The sequence below is a fragment of the Motacilla alba genome, chromosome 1A (genome assembly GCF_015832195.1).
Source record: "Motacilla alba alba isolate MOTALB_02 chromosome 1A, Motacilla_alba_V1.0_pri, whole genome shotgun sequence".
Lineage (NCBI taxonomy): Eukaryota > Metazoa > Chordata > Aves > Passeriformes > Motacillidae > Motacilla > Motacilla alba.
Window position 1 is genome coordinate 6,802,170 of NC_052031.1, and position 21,231 is coordinate 6,823,400.

Consider the following 21,231-nt stretch of genomic DNA (forward strand, 5'->3'; position numbering starts at 1 on the left):
TACTAACTGCAACGAGCTTCTACATCCTCAGAACTATTTTTCACAGAATTACAGTTGTACCACAGAAAAACTGATCAACCTACAAAATTTTGTCCACTGCGTGATGATAACAAAGATTGAATTTGGTGGTGTAAAACGAGTGTTGACATTGTTTAGGTTGTCCAGATGAGGATGGTACCTGCTGTGACCCCTTCCTGAAGCCATTCTGCCCAGACATGGGCAACTCTGCAGCCAAATGGGCTTACCCAGAGCCTGTATCAGGAATAATGTGTCCAGCAGCACCAGGGCTGTGATTGTTCCCTTTGTTGTGGGCATTGGTATGGCCACAACTTGAATCCTGTGCCCAGTTCTGGCCCCTCAGCTCAGGAAGGGCATTGAGGTGCTGGAGAGTGTCCAGAGAAGGGCAATGGAGCTGGAGTGCAAGCCAGAAGAGGAGCAGCTGAGGGAGCTGAGGGGGCTCAGCCTGGAGAAAAGGAGGCTCAGGGGGCACCTTTTCACTCTCTACAACTCCCTGACAGGAGGGTATAGCCAGGTGGGTGTCGGGCTCCTCTCCCAGGTAACAGGATGAGAGAACGTGGCCTCAAGCTGCACCAGGGGAGGTTTTTATCTTCACCTGTGGAAAGGATGGTTCCACATTGGAGTGACCGTCCCTGCAGATGTTTAAGGAAAGTCCAGACGTGGCAGTCAGTGCCGTGATCTAGCTGACAGGTGGTGATCTGTTATAGGTTGGACGCGATAGCATTTTCCCAATCCCATAGATTCTGTGATCCCCAGGCCGCCAACCCCTCCCTCAGCAGGCGCCCGCCCCTTCCCCTCCGCCCGCCCACAGCCGAGATGGCGCCGGCCGGCGCTAAAGATGGTGCGTGCGCGCATGCGCGGGAAGGGGCGGGGCCGGTCCGAATTCTGGCGGGTACTGGCGGCGCGCGCGGCGGTGAGCGGGGTGTGTGAGGGGAGCGGGGGGGAGCGGGGACACGGAGCCACCCCGGGGGCACACGGAGCCACCCCGGGGGCACACGGAGCGATCCCGGGGGCACACGGAGCCACCCCGGGGGCACACGGAGCGATCCTGGGGGCACACGGAGCGATCCCGGGGGCATACGGAGCCACCCCGGGGCACACGGAGCCATCCCGGAGCCATCCCGCGGCTCGGAGGGTCGGGGAGCCGTGGGGCAGGGAGCCCTGCAGGAAGTCGTGGTTCTGCTGGGTGAGGGAGGCGGCCGAGGGGAGACGGAACCGTGAGGGGAAAAGCGCGGGGTCCGCGGTGGTCACTGGCCTTCCCTGCTCGTGCGAGTTAAACAGTGTTGCTGAAAATGAATATTTTGGAGCATGAGAAAACTATCAAAAGCGGGCGAAACAAAATATTGTGCAGCAGGAAGGTCTGTAAGCACAGTTTCGAGTTTGTGACTCATTTGGCCTCAGTGGATATCCCATCTTTGTTATCCAGGCTTCCCTGGCCTATTCATGTCCGGCCGTGCTGATTTTTTTTTCACGGACCTATGGAGAAGCTGTGAGAATCGCAGAATGTACATTTTTCAGAATAACAACTGTTAGACTTTAATAACTAGTTAAATGCTAGTTGTGATTATGGTGTACTCAGTGTAATCAGGTGAGGGGGAAATGGTTATTAATATGAGAACGTGGTAAGCATTTCTTAAATTCTGTGTCTGTCATGGGCTTTTTTTTTTATAAAAGGAGTGTCCTTACACTGCAGCAGGTTTAGCATGGGTCAGAGTTTTGATGTAGAAAATGGATGTGAGGGTTTTAAATTGAGTGGAGTTCTCATCTGTGGATGTAAACAAAACCAAGCTGGTAGATTGCAAATTGTCAAATAAGGAGCCTGAACACAATATATATTTCTAGATAAGGTATATGTGCTTTAACAGTATCACTTTTGTTCTCCCCATAACAGAATATTTTGCCTTGAGTGGCTCTTGAAGAAATCCTGGTGAAACTATGGACGGTAAGGGAGAAAATTCTCTTCCTTTCAGTGGGAAACTTTTCTTCTTATCAGCCTGTCAGCTAACAAGTTCAAGTGTTCAGAAAACCTGGTGAGGCTTTTAGCAAAGGAATTTACACTCCTCTGAATTTATTTGCCGAGTCCTCTGAGGTTGCCTCTTGCTTTCCTTCTTGTCACTTTCCTGTGAGGCTGCTCTGTGCCTGCCCTCCCTGGTTTGGTGTTTTCCTCAGCAGCAAAGGCTAAATCAGTTTCTTGGTTTGCTCACATTTTCATTTTTGCTCTGTCTGTCCCATTCTCTCTGCACTTCTCTCTTCTCCATTTTTGTCCCTATTTCTTTGTTCTCTGTGTTTTTCCAGGAGCAAACTGTATCCAATGAGATGCTTTGTTGCCTGGCTTGCACATTCCTCTTCCCCTTCCATTGGCAAAAGCCACACCAGTGTCTCTGTTGGCTGCATGTTTGCAGGTTCCAGGCTTTTCTGTGTAACAGCAGCTGCCGTTCAAGGAACTGCATAGGAGGAAAAGCCAGTGCTGAGCAGCTGGCAAGTTTTCTGCTGACTTGCCAGCCTGTGCCACGAGCTGAGAGCATCTGCAACTACATTTCCATCTGGCCTCACAGCCAGAAGCTGCTCTAGATGCCTTTAGTTAAACCTGAAATGTATTTTTTTAAATGCTCCTTGCTGCTCTGATTTAGTTTCAGTTGTCATTAGCTTGTAATCAAGGTGTCTTGGATGTTTATTCCTTAGCAGCTTTTCTTTAACTTGACAGAAATAACTCTGAGTCTGATTTTTGCCTTAGCTGATGATGACTTGGATCTGTTGGCTTCTCTTCTGGAAGAAAACGAAGCACCTGAGGAGAGGAATTCTCCTGAGGAGGAAGATGCTCCTGAGGATGAAGATGCAGAACCAGATGAGTACGATGAGCTCTTTGATGCAGAAGATGATGCATCCTACACTGAGGAGGTTGATGCTGAGGACAGCACGATTGATGAGCAGAAGGAGAACTTGGCTACCCTGTTTGGAGATGTAGATGACCTGCTGGAAGAGGAGGAGGCAGAGAAAGCTGTCCCCACTTCAGCTCCCAGTCAGGCAAAGGAGAAAACCAATGAAGAACTGCAAGGTTTCTGCAACAGCATCTTTGATCTGTTTTGTTTGATATATTCTGTCTCTAGAGAGCAGGAGGTATGGCCTGCCCCCTCTTGATGATGGCTGGAGAGGAAATACTGAAAGGCCTGTGAAAGTTTTTAAATTCAGTTTTTAGCATCCAGTGGCCAAACTCACCAAACCTGTTTTCCCAAAAGAAAGACAGAGGACCTAAGTAAGCCAGGGAGACTAAGAGAGCTGTGCTGAGTAGCATAGGGAAGGTTGCCTGTGTACCTGTGCCTTGTCTGACAAAGAGCAATGTTGGGCCCTCAGCCTTCAGGGCATCAGATACCATCCTGGCATCTTTCACCAGCACACCAGTCCCTTCCCCCTCAGGATTATTGACAGGAGGATCTGCCCTACCAGTGTGGAAGTCATTGTGGAAGCATAGCTGGCCACAGCTTTCCTGTGTCCAGGCTGTATATTTGATTATATAAGGAAGTACTTCTTTATGCTAAGGAGTGCAATCGTCAGCCATTTAAATTGTCTTATGGTGATCAGAAAAGTTTTATTCAACATGGGAAGGAAAAGTTTTATTCAACATTTACCACAATTAAGTAAAATGTTTTTATAAGAGGGCTCAACTCCAGGCTGTATGGAAAAGTTTGCCTTCACTATGAGCTATCTGGAATCAAGTAAATCTGCATTATGACTCAAGTCTTCATTTAAGTTTCCATGATGCAGTAAAACTGCCAGACTTGCAGGAATCTCATAAATCCCTGTGTGCAATGGCTTCGTGCTGTCTTCATTATTATCCTTTTTCTTCTCACTTCTTTCCTAGCTGAGCTGAGAAAATTGCAGGAACAGATGAAGACGTTACAGGAGCAGTTGCAGAAGACTGCTCTTGGGCAGCAATCCAGTTCAGGCCCCGAGAAGAAAACTCCTGGTAATGAAACTAATTAAATGGATTTATGATTTATTGGCTTACCAATGTGAGTTTTATAGGCAGGACTTAAAATAATCCTGAAGCAGGCACTAAGTAGCAAGGAGGAATTGTGGCCTGATGTGTTCCCACACAGGTTGTTTCTCACAGCTACAGGTGAAATCAGTTTTGGTCTCTGCATCATGGGTTAATTCTACATTGGACAGGTTTCATGACGAAGTGCTCCAGACTCTCCTGGAGGTGTCTGTTCTTACTGGCAGATGTTGGTACACCCATATATGCAGCTATGTTTGTTCCTATAGGGTGCTGGATGTGGTAATGAAACTTCATGGAAAGATTACAAAACAGGGAATGTTTCTGCTTTCCGCAGCTTTGAGGTTGCAGTGACATCCAAAGTCTTAAGTTGTCATGGGGAAGAGTCTTTGGTGCTTTTTCAGCTGTTGCATTTCAGCTGACAACTTGGTGAAAGGTTTCCACGTGGGGCACTGACTTGGGCTTGTTATTCAGGAATTACACCGTTTGGAGCAGTGCTTAGAGTCTGAGTCCAGATCCCGAGGTCTCATAGTTTTTTTTATTCTGTTGGCCAGGTAAATCTCCTTGTCCACCCTTAAAGGAAAGGAAAGTTCAGAAGCTGCAAGAGTCGCCATGCTTCTCAGCCCAGCTGGGTAATTCTTTACCACCAGCCAAAAAAGGAACGCAGAAATCAAAAGCATCCTCAGCAGGTACCATTGCCAGTCTACCTTTTCCTAAAGACACTGAGCTTCTGTCACAAGCCTATAGTTCCCAGCAGTGGCATGGACACATCCAGGACAGTGTTACACTACTCAGTGCCCCAGGGGTGATCTGGTCACAGAGAGCTTGTTAATTAATTATTCATTATTGGGTTAATTATTGTATTCTTTTTAATGGGAACTATGCCTTTTTTCTTCTGCTCAAGAGAACAAGATTCCTCCTCCACAGCAAGTCCTCAGTCTGGCGTTCCAGCCTCTCAAGTCTGCCGTAGGGAACACACCCAGTAAGGTGACCAGAGAGAAGACTCCTCACGTGCCTGCATGCTCCAGTGCAACCACGCAGCCAGTGTCTGTGGAAACCTTCTCAGGACTGAGACTAAGGTCAGCAGCCCAGCTCCGAGCCCTGTCTGAGGCCATCCCCTCCAGTAAAGGCAAAGAAAACACAATGCATATACGTGGTTTAACTGTGTCAGATTAGTCACTTGTCATGAAGAGATGTAACAGAAAGCCACAGCACTGGCTGGTTGATCAGTAATCATGTAACATTGACTTTTGGCTTAGTACCATGTTTCTGTTTTCACCTCTGCTCTTTTCTAACAGAAAAGTACTAATTTCATTAGCACTGCCCTCCCTGGGATATCCTCAGTGGCAGAGCAGGGAAGCAGTGGCCATGTGCAAAGCTCAGCTGAGCTCCAGTTGAGCCAGGTTTGGCTGCACACAGAAGCCTCAAGAGCCACTCACCATCCTTATACTCAGTGTGGCCACAAGAGGACTCTGAATCCTCATGGTGTCCTCAGCAAAACCTGAGCTGTATTCCCAGCTCAGTCAGCCATTCTTGGTTAGTCTGAAAGGAGCAGAGTTAATTAATGGAGGCTTGGGGCTGAGTTGCAGTGCAGCTATTTGGACAAAAACCAGTGTCATCAGTGGCTTTCTGATATGGGGGGTTTTATTTCAAGGGACCTCAGAGTGAAGCAAGGCACAGAGGTGTTTTGCAGCAAGATGTAGTCTCCCCAGGGAAGTGCTGGTTGGTTTTCATTGTCCATTTGTGCTCATGGATGTGTTGTTTTTTACCTGCTTTCACTGGATCTAGAAAACCCCGGGTGTCTTCGGCCGAAATGGACAGGAAAATGGCTAACAGGAAGCTCATCCGACTGTCTCAGCTGAAGAACAAACTTGCTACTGAAAATCTGGAGGAAATAGACTGGGTAACATTTGGAGTCATAGTGAGGAAGGTCACTCCTCAGAGTGCAAATAATGTAAGTAACTTCATTGTATCCCTTGCTCAGTTCAAGTGAAATGCTGATGGTCTTTCTTGAGAAACTTCCCTAGATCTTCAACTTAATCGGCCGACTTCATGTAGTTAGTGGAAAACTTCTGTAAAAAAGATCTTGGCTTGTCTGGTTTCATCCAGTATTGTATGTGTCTTAAAGAAAGTCATTGATGAAATAGATCTGGATATGCCATGGTTTTGTGTGTTCAGTGTGGTAAAAACCTCTTTATTCAACAAACAAGTGTGCTGCCCAGCTTTGATATCAGAAAGGTTGGTGGTAGCAGAATTATTTGCTATTTTGGCCTTTAGGAACCCCAGAACTGGGGTTTAGGAACCCCAGAACTGGCAAGCTGGAGGTACTGTATGTAAGCTCTACTGAGGTTACAAATTGTGCTTTTCTAAATCATGAAAACCTTGGGAGGGGGAAAGTCAGAATAGCTCTTTAATAGCAGCAGCCAGTGGGGATGCAGTCAGTGTGTCTGCAGCAAAGCTGAAAGGAAATGGAATGTCTGTTCCAGGGCAGGACCTTCAGCATCTGGCGGCTGAACGACCTGCGGGACCTCAATGAGTGTGTCTCGCTCTTCCTGTTTGGTGAAGTCCACAAGGAGCACTGGAAGACTGACCAAGGCACTGTCATTGGCCTGCTCAATGCCAACCCCATGAAACCTAAAGAAGGTTCAGACGAGGTGAGAGGATTTTTGATTCAACTGTAAATAAAAACCTATAGCTGAACCTTTCCATATTTGGCTGAGATGTCACTTGATAGCACATCTTCAGGTTGAAACTGCAGCAGTCTGCCCAACAATTTGAATTGCATTCAGGTAGTTGCATGATATATATCTGCTCTTGGCCTCCTGGGAGACTGAACTTCAAGAAGTCCTATTAAGCATTTAAACCTAGAATTTATTCCAGTTTTTAATCTGCTCTTGGTAGCAGTTGGCTCTTCCACAAATATAGAGAGTGTATTTTCATTTCAGCTTATTCAGCTACTTCAGTGTAACACCTATTTCAGCCTAGAGGTCTCTCAAAGCTGAAAAAGGTGGAGAAGCACATTTTCTCTCTTCTAATTCAAGCATGAGATATGATTTCAAAATGTTTCTGGTTCCAAAATCACAACAGAGAGGCAGCAATATTTGATTTATTAAACAAACAATGTATTATTTAAATATATGTCAGCTGATGCATAGTAGTTCACTTGTTTAATCGATTATTTATAAATACAGAACACGCAGAACATTTAAGATGGCTTCATTTTGCTAATAAATTAATATCATTTTAATTGCACTGGAATGGAACCTGTTTCCAGTTACTTCTGTCAAGGGGAATTTCAGTCTAGTGGCTGATCATGTAGTGTTCTGCATGTTAAATTCTCCAAATAGAAAAATTAAGGCTCTCATTAATTGTCTTTTAAGCTACATAATTGCTTAAATTAGCATGAATAAGCAGTAGATAGTCCCGTTGGTGAGCAGAAAGGCACGCCAGATTTAATAGGAGGGCTGCATTCAACTGTCAAGAATGGCTCTTCCCAGCTAAAATGGTCCCATTTATTACTACATAAAAACTGACTTCTGAAAATGTCCCTTGGCTACAGACACAGTCTCTGGTGTGTTTGGTGGTGTGAAGCAGATGCTCTTCTTGCACAGGACTCAGTTTTGATTGGACCAAGACATTTGGAGAAGGACAGAGAGCCTTGGTACAGCTCTTCCTCCCATCCCTTGCTGGATGTGGGGGGTCATGATGGTATCAGAGCCAAGCAGCTGTACAGGACCATTTACAGCACAATTAGAACCGCCTTAGGTTTTTTTGGTTTCCTGAGGCTCTCAGCATAGAACTCAAATGTCTTTCAAGTGTCTTTCTTAAGCTAGGCCTGCATTTTAAGACTACATTGTTAGTGCCAGAGGTACTGAGCCAGATCAGAGACAAACCAGTGACATCTAGAAAGAGGCCTATCCAGGAGTGTTCTGATTTCTGTCTAGGTGTGTCTGTCCGTTGACCATCCCCAGAAGATCCTCCTCATGGGAGAAGCTCTGGATATGGGCACCTGCAAAGCCAGGAAGAAGAATGGTGATCCTTGTGCACAGATTGTGAACCTGGTCTGTATCTCAGTAGTCAGGGCATTCCTAAGCTTTTGGTGAAAATCTGGCTGCTGATTTTGTACTGATACTCTGACTTTTTTACTTGTTTCTGGTTCTTGACTTGCAACTAACTATAGTGTGTGGAGAAAGTGAGAAATGAAACCCAGAGAAGCTGTTTTTGTGCTGTCACTGTGCAGGGGATTTCCCTAAATGCAAGGTTGGTGCTGCAGTGAAAGGAGATGGTATTGACCCATGATGCCACACCCTTTCACTCTCCTTTGTTCCAGGGCAAGCTTCCATGTACTGCACTAGAGAACTCATCCAGAGAAAAACAACACAAGATTTTTGGGGGAAATGGCCATTTTTTTGAATGATTTTAACTCAGTAATCTCCCTTGTCCAGCATACCTGAAAGCTGTTAGGATACTTACACCTGAATGTGGGCACTGGAAATGAGAGAAAAAAGTTTGGGGATCCTTCTTTTAGGACATTACTGACTTGTACTAGTTTAAAGGACTTGTGGATTATGTTACTTCGTGGCTGTGGTGATGCTGTGATGCCTGAAAGGAGCCTTGCCTGAGTCAGAAGGGTTGAAGATAGTAGGGTATCAGAAGGAGGAGAAAAAATGAAGGAATGAAGAACTGGGGAGGAGCTGGAAGTGTGGGAAGAATACAAATACAGAAGGTATTTGTAGCCAGTCAAGTCTGTGATTGCAGACCCACTCTAGGAGGAGGCTGTGCAGACAGTACATAAAACTGAGTCAAGAATACAGAATCTGGGCAAGAGGTGGGAAATTAGTTGATTTCAAGGAATGGCCTTTAATTTCCTAGATGCACAGGGTTATTTCTAGTGATTAGTATAGGCAATTTTAGCTTTGTTTTTTGTTGCTCAAGTGTGGCATATTTTTGCTTAGTTGTTCAAATGCTGGAGTACCACAGTAAAGGTGTTACTTCATTTTAGCCACACAAGGATGCATGTGGGTGAGAGGAATGAAGGGAATTGGAATTGCTGGTGTTCTGTAACAGGCTCTTCCTGTTTCTTTTCAGAATGACTGTGAATACTGTCAGTATCACATCCAGTCCCAGTACAAGAAGCTCAGCTCGAAGCGGGCAGATCTGCAGTCCACCTTTTCTGGTGGCCGCATTCCCAAAAAAGCTGGTCGGAAAAATCCCACTTTGAAGGAGAGGCTGTGTCAGGATGGGTTTTACTATGGAGGAGTCTCTTCAGCAGCATACGCAGCCTCAGTGTAAGATAAACCATTTATCTCCCTTGCTTTTGAACAGAATTTCCCTCACATATACAAGGGAGCCTGATCCATGTCTAAGGGAGTTTATTCATTTAGAGAATGCCTTTGCCTTTACTACATTCACCAGATAGGAATAAAGCCCCACACTTGGCATAATCCTACTGGCCACATGGTAACAGAGCTGCTGTTTGACAGGAAAATTTTAAGTTGGTACTAAGATGTGGTAAGGGTTGTTTTTGCCTTACATTAATACTGTGGTGTGAAGCCAGGCAGCTTTGTGTTTCAGTAGATTAATGGACTTTGACATCATGGGATCCCAAGCATTCGAGTCTCTGGGATTGTAACTGTATTTTCTTAAGGCTTACTGCATTTAATCCCAGAGTCAGTGTTTTCTGTATTTCCTCATGTCTTCCTTGGCTGAAATAATACAGTGTCACTCTGGGTTAATGAGGGAATGGGACTGACCAAGATCAGTATGCATCTCATAGGGTCCTAGATCCAAATCCCATGAAGACAGCTGTGGAAAGATGAGTCACAGCTGGATCCAGCCCTGTGCTTGGACACAGCTTTTATTCCCTTACCACTGCCCTCTGATACCTGGTGTGACTCCACAGTAATGAAGCAATTCCAAACTCCTTTCCATCCCTGGAACAACCTGTGAGCAACGCAAAGCTTTGATCTATGTTTGGTTTTCCTGTAAGGCATAGGAAATACATATCTTAACAAAGGCAGAAATGGGAGATCCTAAACATTATGCTGAAATTTGGATTTAGATTCACATCCTTCCAAAAAACAGACAGCTGGCCCTTTAGGGTGGCTGGAGTTTTGTTGTAGCACTGGGCTAGTATTCAGGCTTCTGTCCTTGTTCTAAGCATGGGAAAACTCTGATATTCTGGATTTGTTTCCTCTTTCTAGTGCAGCAGCTGCCGTGCCAAAAAGGAAGATTCAAACCACTCTCTCCAACCTGGTCGTGAAAGGATCTGATGCAATTGTCCAGGAAACCAGACAGAAAATTGGTACCAAATTACTCAAATAGTCTCTTCACTCTTTAGATATTTCTAGCTTGATGTGTAGATGTGTCCCAGGGCCTTTAGTCACTAACTGAACCTGGCAGTCAGTTTGCTGCAGAAGGGGTCGTTTGCTTCCTCAGTTGGTCAAAACTCCTCTTCCCTCTTGAGATCACAGTTTCAAGGCAAATGTAATAAGCAACTGTGTGGCTTCAAGCATCTTTTTTTCATCAGTGCCCCCCAATTAAGTCTCCTGTTCTGTCTTTGGACAGTGACAGAAGATCTTTGCCAGATTAATGGGAATTGGAAGTTTTAAGAACTTTGAACCAGAGGATTTGTTTTATTTGATTAAAATAAATTACTTCTGCCACCTTGAAAGCTTCTAAGGAATACTAAGTATAAATCAGTCAGGTCTGCAATGCAGGCAACCTCCTGAGAAACCACCCTGTTTCTAGCGCTCTTCTTTTGTGTCAAAGCATGTTCCTTTTGTAGCCCCTGGGATGTCATCAGTCTTCTGCCTCTGTTTTGTTTCTGTAAAGCATATAATATTACACTCTTTATGCTCCTTGGACAGCAGGTGACAGATTATTCAAACTGTGTTCTAGGTGCCACTTAGTCTTATTTACATCTTTCAGTTCCATCTGTTACTTGCCTCCATTTCATACAACATAGTGTATGTCCACAGCTTTTAGCTGCTCTCAATTCTCCAGGGGTAAAGTGTGGAGCCTTCAGGACTGTCAAGCATCCTAAAAGTGGGAATAGTGGGAGTAACACAGACAGCCAAGGCTGATGAGGAACTGAGTGATTGGGTTGATGAAGGGATAGAAATGTCTGTGACAAATGACAGGTTCTTGGGCAACCAAATATAATATAAAGGTTGGTCTTGCTTTGAGGAAGTGGTCAGCTGACCTGCAAGGGTTTCTTCCAACCTAGACAACTTTACATCTCAAGAGCCAGGCATCCTTCCCTTCCTCGCATCAAATCTGTTGTATTTCTGCCTCTTTCACTCAGGTGCAGCAAAGAGACCCATGCAGTGTTCTGAAGAATTCAGGGAACTGCTGGCACAGCCAACTTTTGGAGCACGAAACCTCTGCAAACACTGGACCAAAACAGGTATTGTCCTTTTGCCTGAAGGAAGACCCACTCCTAAAATCACTCTACCTCCTTCTGAACAAAGTGCCTCTTTATTTTGCTTTATTATTTTTTCCCAGATGCTGAAAAGAAGCAAGGGGAAAATTTCCAGTCTATCTCTGCTTCAGCACTGCTCAAGCAACAGAAACAGAAATTGCTGGAGGCCAGAAAAAAGCGATCTGAAGAGATTCAGAGGCGGTAAGACACACAGGCTTTCACAGGAAGGGTTCTCTTATTGTATCTGTAAGGATAGCTGTGTTTTCACTTCTCAGCTTTGTGTGGTGCCTCTCTCTGATTTTAGCTTTGAAAACAATTGGTCATTCACTCCTTCTGGTGACTTCTTCAAGTCACTTTTGATTTCAGTGACCCAGTGAGTCCTTTACCAGTCTTGTTTTCTTCTCCTGAATGCCAAAATTGCTGTGTGTTTCTTTTAGCAATTAAAGGCCAAATAGTAAAAAATCATGGTCTGCATCCCCTCCTTTTTGTTTCCTAAACCTTTTTATCTGTGATTTGTGTCTCTAATTGAATGAATTATTCTTGTCTTACAAGGTTTCTCCAGAACACAGGTAAAGCCAGCACTCCTGCTCTCCCATCCTCCTCCAGACAGACCTCCCTTCAGTCCCCAGTGCCCGGGGCAGAGTTTCCCAAAGCTGCAAAAATGTCAACTCCTCAGAGGCCCAGGCTAGGTACAGGCTTCTCAGAAGGAGAAGATATCCTCTTTTTTGACAAGTCTCCTCCTCCAAGGCCAAAGCTAGACAGCTTGGCAGAAGCCAAAAAGGTACCAGCTCTTTGGAACTTTATTAAACAGAGGTTAAGGGAAATGTGGTTTGTGGTAGAAGAGGAGTCTTTGGTCAGCTCAGTTCTGGTGTTAGTGAAGTTTCTCATTTGTGGGATCACACTGGCCCATATTCCAGCACACAGGATACCTGTGGTTCCTGATAGCTGTCAGTGCCAAAGTCCATGCTGCCATCTTGCCTTCAGTCAGTCTCTTAAGGCAAGGGATTTGTGCTGAAAATCCCTGGAGTGCTAAACTCTGGCATTGCTAGTGCAGTGTATTGTAGATGTTTTCTGTTTGACAGGTAGGTAAGCAACTGGTTTAGCTGTGTTGTGTCATGAGTCTGGATAATTTTGTTTTCCAGCCAAAACAGACTGCATCTTTTTTTGGCAAAAATATGTTCATTTGTTCGTCAAAGAAACTTTTCCAGCTAGAATGAGGAAGTCTTAGCATTCTGGGAGTATGAGAAAGAAAGAACAGTTGTAATAAGTTTTCTATTAGTTCCTAATTATTATCAATTTGTGTGGAAATCTCAAGTGATTTGATTTCTCTGAAAAACTTACTGATTTGTGAAGCAGGTAAAGCTCAGCTGCAGAGACACCAGGCCTGGTAACACTGTGGAGAGGTGATTTTCTCGTTTGGGAAATCACAAAAGGTTGGGTGTATGTCAGAGCTGGGAATTTTGTTGGGCCTCTCTCTAGCCAGCTCCACGATCAGGCTAGTGGATGTTCTCTCTTCCAGCTGACAGCCTTCCTCTGCTACTTCTGGAAGCAGGAGCTGGAGCCAGACAGGTCACCCACACTTCCCTGCTCTTTCCTGTTTTCCAGCTGGCTGCAATACGACGACTACGAGCAAAAGGCCAGATCCTTCCTAAAACTGACCCAAACAGCATCAAGAGGAAACGGACTGATGTTGAGGATGTCCTAGAAATTGTTGAAAGAGTTGAGAAAAATGTTGCTCAGCCACAAGGTGCAGAAGCAGACAATGGTATGTACTGTTAGCTTCTAGAACAGAAAAAAATGTGCTTCTGTCCTACTGACAGCAGGAGTTGCTCTGGGTTAAGGACTTAATTGCTGTGCTAAAAAGAGGCCAAGTTAGGTCTGTTTGGAACTTCAAGGGTTTGTTGGAAAGAATAAAAAAATCTCTTCCCCTGTGGAGACAGTGTGAGATGTAATCTCTGCTATCACCCTGTGCTCATCTCTGTTCCCTTCCTTCCAGCACTTGAGCATCTGCAGTGCAAGGCTGACTTCACCAAGGGAAAACAAGAACCCTCCCACCTGGGAAGGTTTCTGAATTTTTTGTGGGAACTTGAGTTTGCCTGCTGGTGATTTACTGTGTGATCTTGGATGAATTGATTAATTCCCTTTAAAGTTTCTTCATCAGTCAGTGAGGGAACACTGCTTGCACTCCTGGGAGCAATGTGAAAATTCCTAGTACAGTGCTTTGAGAGAAGATGCAATGTTATTTTTTTTAAATATTTCTATTTTTTTCTGAAGCCATATTTGAACTTGTTTTCATGTTCCCAAACTATGAAAGGCTGCTGTTTGACATGAACATCTGCCTGAGAGACCTGAGACTTCCAAAATCTCCTGCAGTGAGCAAGTTTAGCCATCACAGCCTTGTTTTGTAGGACTGAACCTTTTTATTTCCCTAGGAATGGATGAACTGGAACCTGCCCAAAAGAAATGGCGTGAGCAGCTGGCCTATCTGGAGTCAGAAGAGTTCCAGAAAATCCTGCAGGCCAAGTCCAAGCACACAGATGTCCTAAAAGAGGTATGGCCTCCATCCAGCTGTGACTTAGGGCTTAGAACTGGGAGCTGACTGGACTCCACATGATTTCAGCAAGAAGCAGGCACCCAAACATCTCACAGGCTCCAGATTGTCCCGAGGAGTAGGGCTGGGTGTCTCTGGGCACAGTGCCTGCAAGTCAGCACTGCTGCCATAGCCAGGGTAAGGTCATGTTGCCAGTTGGCACGAGTTTTTTTGTTGTGTTTGGAAGAATCACTGAAGTTTCCTCTTGGTGGATAATCAAAGAAATCCCTCTGCCTTAATATCAAATGAGCTACATGCCTATTTTGTTCCTCTTTACTTGACATCTTGGCCACATAAAGCCAGCTGCCACCTTCATCTGGGGCTCATGCCAGCTGTGAAATGCCATCAGGTGCCCTGAAGAGCTGAGAGGTTGGGTTTCTCACACTGGGGTCTCTGCAGAGCACTACCCCAGTGTGGGGTCTCGCCCCCGGATTGGGATGACCCCGAAAGATGGAAAAGTCCCTCCTCCAACCCGTGCCTTCAAAGAAAGACTCAGTAGTCCTCTGTTGTCTGGTCTCAAGGTTGTTTATTGTTGGTTATCTTAAAGATTCTTTTCCCTGAGCTGCTGTGGCCCGTTCAGCAGCTCAGACAAAGGCACACTGCCCTCCCAGGGGACTGGTGCCATCTTTTATATCATACATTACGTACTACATGTTTATACCTTTCCCCCAATACCTACTATCTATATTGAATAGTGACTTTCTACTCTAAACCAATCTGTGAGTGCCAACATCACCAAAGACATGGAGGTTAGGAAGGAGAAAGGAGGAGGACAGGGCACACCCAAATCCCTCCATCTTAGAACTCCTGACCCCCATGTACAAAACTTGGACCCCTGCGTACAAGGCCTAAAACCCCCCTGTACAGCACTCAAAAATCCTTCCTTTCACTTTGTGACTACTTCTACTACAATACCTAAACTTGTGTGTTTGGCTTGTAATTCTTCATACAGAGTTGGTAATTTGCTCCACGACTAAGATCAAAACCCCACGTGTGTCTTTGGCTGCATGCCAGGGTCTCAGAGCCCCCCGCCAGTGGCTCTGGCCATCCAGGGCACCCAGAGGGATGTCCTGGGTTCCCACACTCCAGGGTTACAGCACCTCCAATGGCACAGGGCTCTTGGACACTTCTTGGCATGAAGTCATAGTTGTTTTAAGGTCTTCTGGGGAGTAATATTTTGGCTAAGAACCCATTCCATTAATTACATCTGCCTCCCTGACCTCTCTGCACTGTCTTTGTGGGTATGTGCTCATTTCAGCACTTCCTGCTGTTGTTAAACCTTCCCACTCGTGCGTTGCAGAGGTGGCTCGTGTCAGTGCTGGTCAGCTACAGCATGGGTACAATACTGGATTGTTTGAAACAAGAGAGATGTTGTGTTTCTCTGCTCCCAGACTGCAGTCTGCTTCAAGCAGGCCTGATCATTGTGCCCTCACAACCCATTTTGTGTGCCCCACAGGCTGAGGCTGAACTGCAGGAGAAATACTTTCAGCCCCTGGTGAAAAAGGAAGAACTGGAAGAGAAGATGAGGAACATTAAAGCAGTGAAATGTCGAGTTGTGACATGTAAAACAGTGAGTGAAGGGGAGCCAGGGTACCAGCAGGGGAGTGGAACATGGATCCTACAAAATGGTGCTGGACTATCCTGCAGGCTCCCATCTGTCACTCTCTTGGCTGTGGTCCAGTGCAGGGATTGATGTTTTGTTTTTTATGCCTGTTGCTGAGAGCAGCCTGTGCACAGGATGACTGAGACATGGCAAGGCTTCAGTGCTGTGCTCAACATCTCAGCTCAGTGCTTATGCCACTGGTTCCGTGGGTATTGCTGTCCTGAATTTCTCCATTTCTTCCATGAAGTGCTTTGTACCAGGACCCTCAGTTCCCCATACTTAATGAAAAAATAAGCAAAATCCTTGAAAACATTAAAGTAGATAGAGGTGGGAATCCTCTATCTGCATTTCCAGGGATTTTGCCATCAGGAAGAGGAGTGGAGCTTTATGACTGTCCCAAATGTACTGAGAGGAAGGGAAGCATCCCTCCCACTTCCAAAGTTTCAGCCCCTGCTGAACTTTCCCTCCTGCTACCTTCCCTATCTGTTTTGGGATTGCACAGAGGGACTTGTGCCCCATGAAGTGCTAGGAGCAGGACCACAGGGTGGTGGCAAGGGGAGGATGGCATTAGAAGGAGCAGTGACACAGCCTGGGGTGGTGATCCAACTGCTGGGCTCCTCAGGATGGGAGACGACTGGGATGCTTTCCTCTGAACATTCAGCTGTTGCCAGTCCCCAGAACAGGTCTCATTTGCTCTCTCTCTCCTCCCTGACAGTGTAATTACACCTATTTCAAGCCTCTGGAGACTTGTGTGCAGGATAACCACAACTACCTCTGGCATGATGCCATCAAGAGATTTTTCAAATGTCCTTGTGGAAGCAGAGCTATTTCCCTTGACAGGCTTCCAAAAAAGCCCTGCAGGTAAGAAATGAACCTCATGAAGTAGTGACTGGGACTTAGGTACTGTCCCTTCACAAGTAACTTCTTGTGAGTCACATAACCATGTCCTAAAAGGGCAGTGTTAGCCCTTGTGCCAAGGAGCATGGGCTGGGTGTGTGACTGCTGTAGGCACCCCTCACACTGCGTGGCAAACTCAGCACAGTGCTCCTCACATGCCATCTTCATCTTTCAGTTACTGTGGCCTCTTCAAGTGGGAGCGAGATGGGATGCTAAAGGTAAGTGTGAGTGAGCACCTCAGCACTCCAGCTGCTTCCTGTGGTGCTTCTGTCCCCCTCTTTGGTTCTGTGCCCCTACGAGCCCCCAGCAAAGCCAACAGCTCTGCATTTTGTCAGGTACACACAGGTGCCTGCAGGCTGTGTTATAGTGCACTTCCACTTTTTGCTTTCTGTTCTCAAAGCTTTGTTTTATTTAACCGTGAGGAAATGGCATTTGAACAAAGTTGTAAGAATTCAGAATGTCAAGGTCCCTACAGGGTCTGTCAATGTTTAGTCAGGTAATTCAGCCCTACCACAATTTCTGCCAGAGAAGTGTTTGGGAGATGCCTACCACACATTTAACTTCTTTTCTCCATGGTTTGTGTTTCCAGGAGAAAAAAGGTCCGAAGATTGGTGGAGAAACGCTTTTACCAAGAGGAGAAGAACAACCAAAATTTCTCAATAGTCTCAAGTGACCTGGAGTTGATTTTTTCCATAACATATGGATGAATTTTTGTGTCTGAAACACATTTATACTGGACTGCCAGGAGGATTCAGGTTTTAGTGATGAATCAGTAGGGGAATCAGTTTTTGATGAAATGATCATCTGCCAAGTGTCAACTAGGCTGCTGCATGGATATTGAACTTGGATCTTCTTTTAATTGACTGAATAAGACTTCATGTGAAAGGCACAGTCATGCCTGTTCTTTCCAGCTAACACCACAAGAGTGATCTCACTATTCACACTATTCTATTTGTGAGTGATCTCACAAATCATCATGAATGGCAATGACTGTAGAATCCATAAGCACTTATAAATTAATACTCTGATGTGTTCATGCCAGCCTGTCTTCAGCTCTTGGACAAAAGGGGTGTGAGAGGGGTGTAGGCACAGAGCATTCTCCATTGTTTTCAAAATTACTCACTCTGAACCCTGAGAAATAGATGTCAAACCAATGTCCTGTGTTTTTCCTTGGCTTAGCTGTTACAAAACCCTTCCATGGTTTTGGCCCTGCAAGCCAGCAGTGTTTGTGTTGGAAACTCAGAGCTCCCTGTCCCCCAGCACCATCCACACTACAGTGCTCTTGTGGCTACACACCTGTAGCTCCCACTTTGAAAAACATTTTAACAAATCTGGCACCACTTTGTGAGTGGTTTTAAAGAGCTATGTGATTATATTTAAAAGTTTTTACTCTTTTTCTGGTACATTAAATAGGAGCAGTAGCTGTCTCAGACCAAGCAGGATGAAATCTCCCTCCAGGAGGTGGCTCCTGAGCAATGCTGTCTCCATACAGGCATTTTTCTGACAGCACATCTCTCTAGGGATGCCTGGGGCATTTAACCAGCTTTTCCTGGACCTGAGCCTTTTCCTGCCCCTAGCTCATGCCCAGTAGGATCACAGGATATTTTTAAGTGCCTAAACCACCCCTAACCTTAGTGATTCGATCAAAGGGCCACTAAACATCTCATATGTCCCAGTGGTCTTGTCAGTGTCTCTTGTTTGATTGCACAGGGGCTGGAAGAGAAATAAGTTACTTCACTTGAAGCAACTGGACAGATTCACATCAGCATTCTGCAGCCCTCGTCTCTTACTGGTGCTTTTATTGGTGCAGCTTGGCCTGTGGCATTCATTTCAGTCTCCTGTTGTACCATTTGCTGAGTGGGGTGTCACTGCTAGGGGACAAAATCAGTAACTGTGACATTGCTTGGCAGCATCTCCTGTGGATTCCTCATGCAGAATAAATAGAGTGCAGAATAAAACACTCCCTGGGTCTGCATGGTATTTCTCTGAGGAAGATGAGCTGCTTCCTCAACATCTTTTTTTTTTTACAAGCTCAGTGCTGAATCACCAAAAGGAGCTGGTTTGGGATCTGTAACTTCAGCTTTCACAGAATTTGCTCATTCAGCCTTAACAGGAGTTTCTCACCTGGAGTCCACAAAACCACCATGGAATTCCACAGTGGTATCAGCCTTCAGCCAGCATGTTGAAAGCTTCACACTTTTTCCAGTTTCTGTCTCTTGGGCCCAAGGAAAGGAGATTCTGCAGAAATTAAAATGTCAAAGGAGTGTTTAATGTGTTATTTTCATAAATGTCCCCAGGACTGGGATATGTAAGACACATATCTCCATGGGAGTGAAAGCAATGCTTGTATGCAAAAATAGGGTAAAGAAACCAAAGCAGTTCCTTTGCTTAAGCTCTAGCAGTAAACAAGGAGTGGGGGAGATGGATGTATTGGAATTTGTGTGCCTCACTATTGTGAGATGCTTTTCTTGTGCCAGAGGTTGCACTACTACCCCAATCCCTGAATACTTGGCTCTAACAACAGGGAAGCTGGGATCAGTCAGGATGGTCACAGCAAGGAGAGGAGGAGATCCTGGCAGGTGCTTTGCCCAAAGCTGTCTCCAAAATGGGCTTGGCCCAAACATCTTGCAGGAGCAGCAGTTACTGGATTTTTGGGTGATTCTCAGCTGCAGCAGCCCGATGTTTGCCTCAGACCCAGCACCTGCCTTTCCAGGGTTCACTTTGGTTATTCAGCCACACAAGGCTCAACAGAATTTCTGAGCCACAGAAGTAATCCAGTGCAGCCATTAAAGCTGGTTTTGCTACAACTTAATCTTTATTTCAAAAACAAAATAAAATCCACGTTCTCCATCAGCTGTACCAGTCACTTCCCATGTAAGCTCAAACTGAAAATGATTAATTAGTTGATTTTGTGCAGAAAACAACAGCAAACCTGGTGAACAGCATCTCTGAATGCAGTGTTTCCTCCTTCCTGGTATAAGCAGATCTGTTTGGCCATAAAAACACCAATTAACTTATTCACTGTCTCGTCAAAGTCTCAAACAGAAATGAACAGACAACACTTAATGAAATTAAAAGCTACAAGCTCCAAGGCACAAACCCCTGCTTGGTGTAAGCCAAAAGGCTCACTGGAGTGATGTGAGCAGAGAAGGCACTCAGATGGGTGTTTTATAAACTGTGTCCTCTTCTTGCAAATCCAGTCACAGAAGGGTTGAATAACAGCCTCTCCTATCTAAACACCTGCTGGCACAAGCTCGTCCTACCTGGGTTGATTTCCACTGAAAAGATAGCAAAGAGCGTGGATGAAATCAAATTTGGCAGCCCAGAGGTGGGAACAGTGATGAGTAGAGCTGGATTTGCAGAGCTCCTGGGCTGATTTCCAGGGATGTGGAGGGGCTGTCTGTGGAGTAAGGGTGTTTCTCCAGCACAGGCAGGCAGCAAGAACCCTTATCAGCAGAAAGGCCACAATTACTTGTGAGTTACAAGATAAGGTAGTGATTTAAGATTAGCACAAGCTCTGGAGCAGAAACCGTTTTATATTTTACATGTCCAAATTCAATTACTTCTTTCTCCAGCTGCTCTTGGATCATGTTCTTAACATCCCTGTAGTAGCACTCTAAGCTGGTGAGGTGACAGCTGTGTGAGGACACTGGGCATCACTCACTGCCACTTTGATTACAAATGACTGCTGGAAAAGGATCTCCTACATCCCAGATCAGCTTATGGAGTCAAATCTACTTTGAAAAAACTATAATGTAGTTAATTAAACTTGCTTTTCCTCCCCATTTCTCTTGCACGAAGTAAGACTTTGATCTACAGCACTAGAAGCCAAAGCTGGGATTCAAAATCCTTCCTTTGGCACCTACCCAGTGTCTTCACATCAAAGCGCTGAGCGTGCAACCGCTGTCAGCAAGGTCAGGAGTCAGACTAAATCTGACATTTCTGAACTGTTAGTCTGGAAAATAGCACATAAATTCTGAGTAAAAGTTCTCTGTGTTTATTGTCTTTTACCAAGCTCCAGGAAGCCTTTGTTTTCAACACATGTGAAACGTCAAGGCAGGAAAAAAAAAGTGTCTGAAACACTGGGGCTTCACACAACTGCAGATGGCCAAATAAGCCACCAGATGTCTAATTTTACATGGTTCTTTTGGAAACTTGGATGTTGCTATTAAAAAAAAAAATCATCCAAGGGCGAACATGGTTAACCTAACCTGCAGGAGCAAGAAGTTAGTTGGAAAGAAAGTTTTAGATGTAACATGCTGAGACATCAGTTTAGGAGCACACACGTACCTCCAACATGTGAACCTGGACACCTACAGCAAAGCAGACATCCCACTAAGCCAGGGCCAAACTAAAACACACTATCACCAAAATAAATATTTTGCTTTTAATTTGATTCAATTCAAGCAACTTTTCTAATAGAGTAAGTGCTGCTAAAACACACAGCAACCCAAGCATGTCAACAGGTTCTGCGTTTCCCTGCGTCTTGAAGCTCTGCCTAACGGATTGGAAGTTTATTTCTCAAAGGTATTATTGCTACAGAGGAGGTATCCAGCAACACCACACATCCATTCTGGGAGAATCCAGCTTCATCCAACTGTGTTCTGCCCAGCAGAACGAGCACAGCCTGCCCCAGAGGGCACTTACCCAACAAGGTGTGGGAAGGAATGAGGACACAAGTCTCTTATCAGGTGCTGAGTTTAGAG

The 21,231-nt window shown here is 45.2% G+C and overlaps 1 protein-coding gene across 2 annotated transcripts; it reads left to right on the plus strand.

Moving 5' to 3' along the window:
- Positions 1 to 903: 903 nt before the first annotated feature.
- MCM10 (minichromosome maintenance 10 replication initiation factor) lies at positions 904 to 18,314 on the plus strand. 2 transcript variants are annotated; one of them, XM_038154214.1, is made up of 20 exons: positions 904 to 940; positions 1,910 to 1,960; positions 2,753 to 3,073; positions 3,878 to 3,982; positions 4,567 to 4,701; positions 4,917 to 5,091; positions 5,801 to 5,966; positions 6,499 to 6,666; positions 7,957 to 8,073; positions 9,101 to 9,300; positions 10,216 to 10,316; positions 11,319 to 11,420; positions 11,519 to 11,636; positions 11,988 to 12,216; positions 13,041 to 13,200; positions 13,868 to 13,986; positions 15,482 to 15,595; positions 16,344 to 16,489; positions 16,701 to 16,743; positions 17,115 to 18,314. In XM_038154214.1, the coding sequence occupies exons 2-20, from the start codon at positions 1,954 to 1,956 to the stop codon at positions 17,196 to 17,198; spliced, it is 2,610 nt and encodes an 869-aa protein (XP_038010142.1). In that variant the 5' UTR covers positions 904 to 940; positions 1,910 to 1,953; the 3' UTR covers positions 17,199 to 18,314. The 2 variants fall into 2 exon arrangements, with proteins under 2 accessions (XP_038010142.1, XP_038010141.1); XM_038154213.1 differs by having other exon boundaries at positions 16,701 to 17,209.
- The last annotated feature ends 2,917 nt before the right edge of the window (positions 18,315 to 21,231 follow it).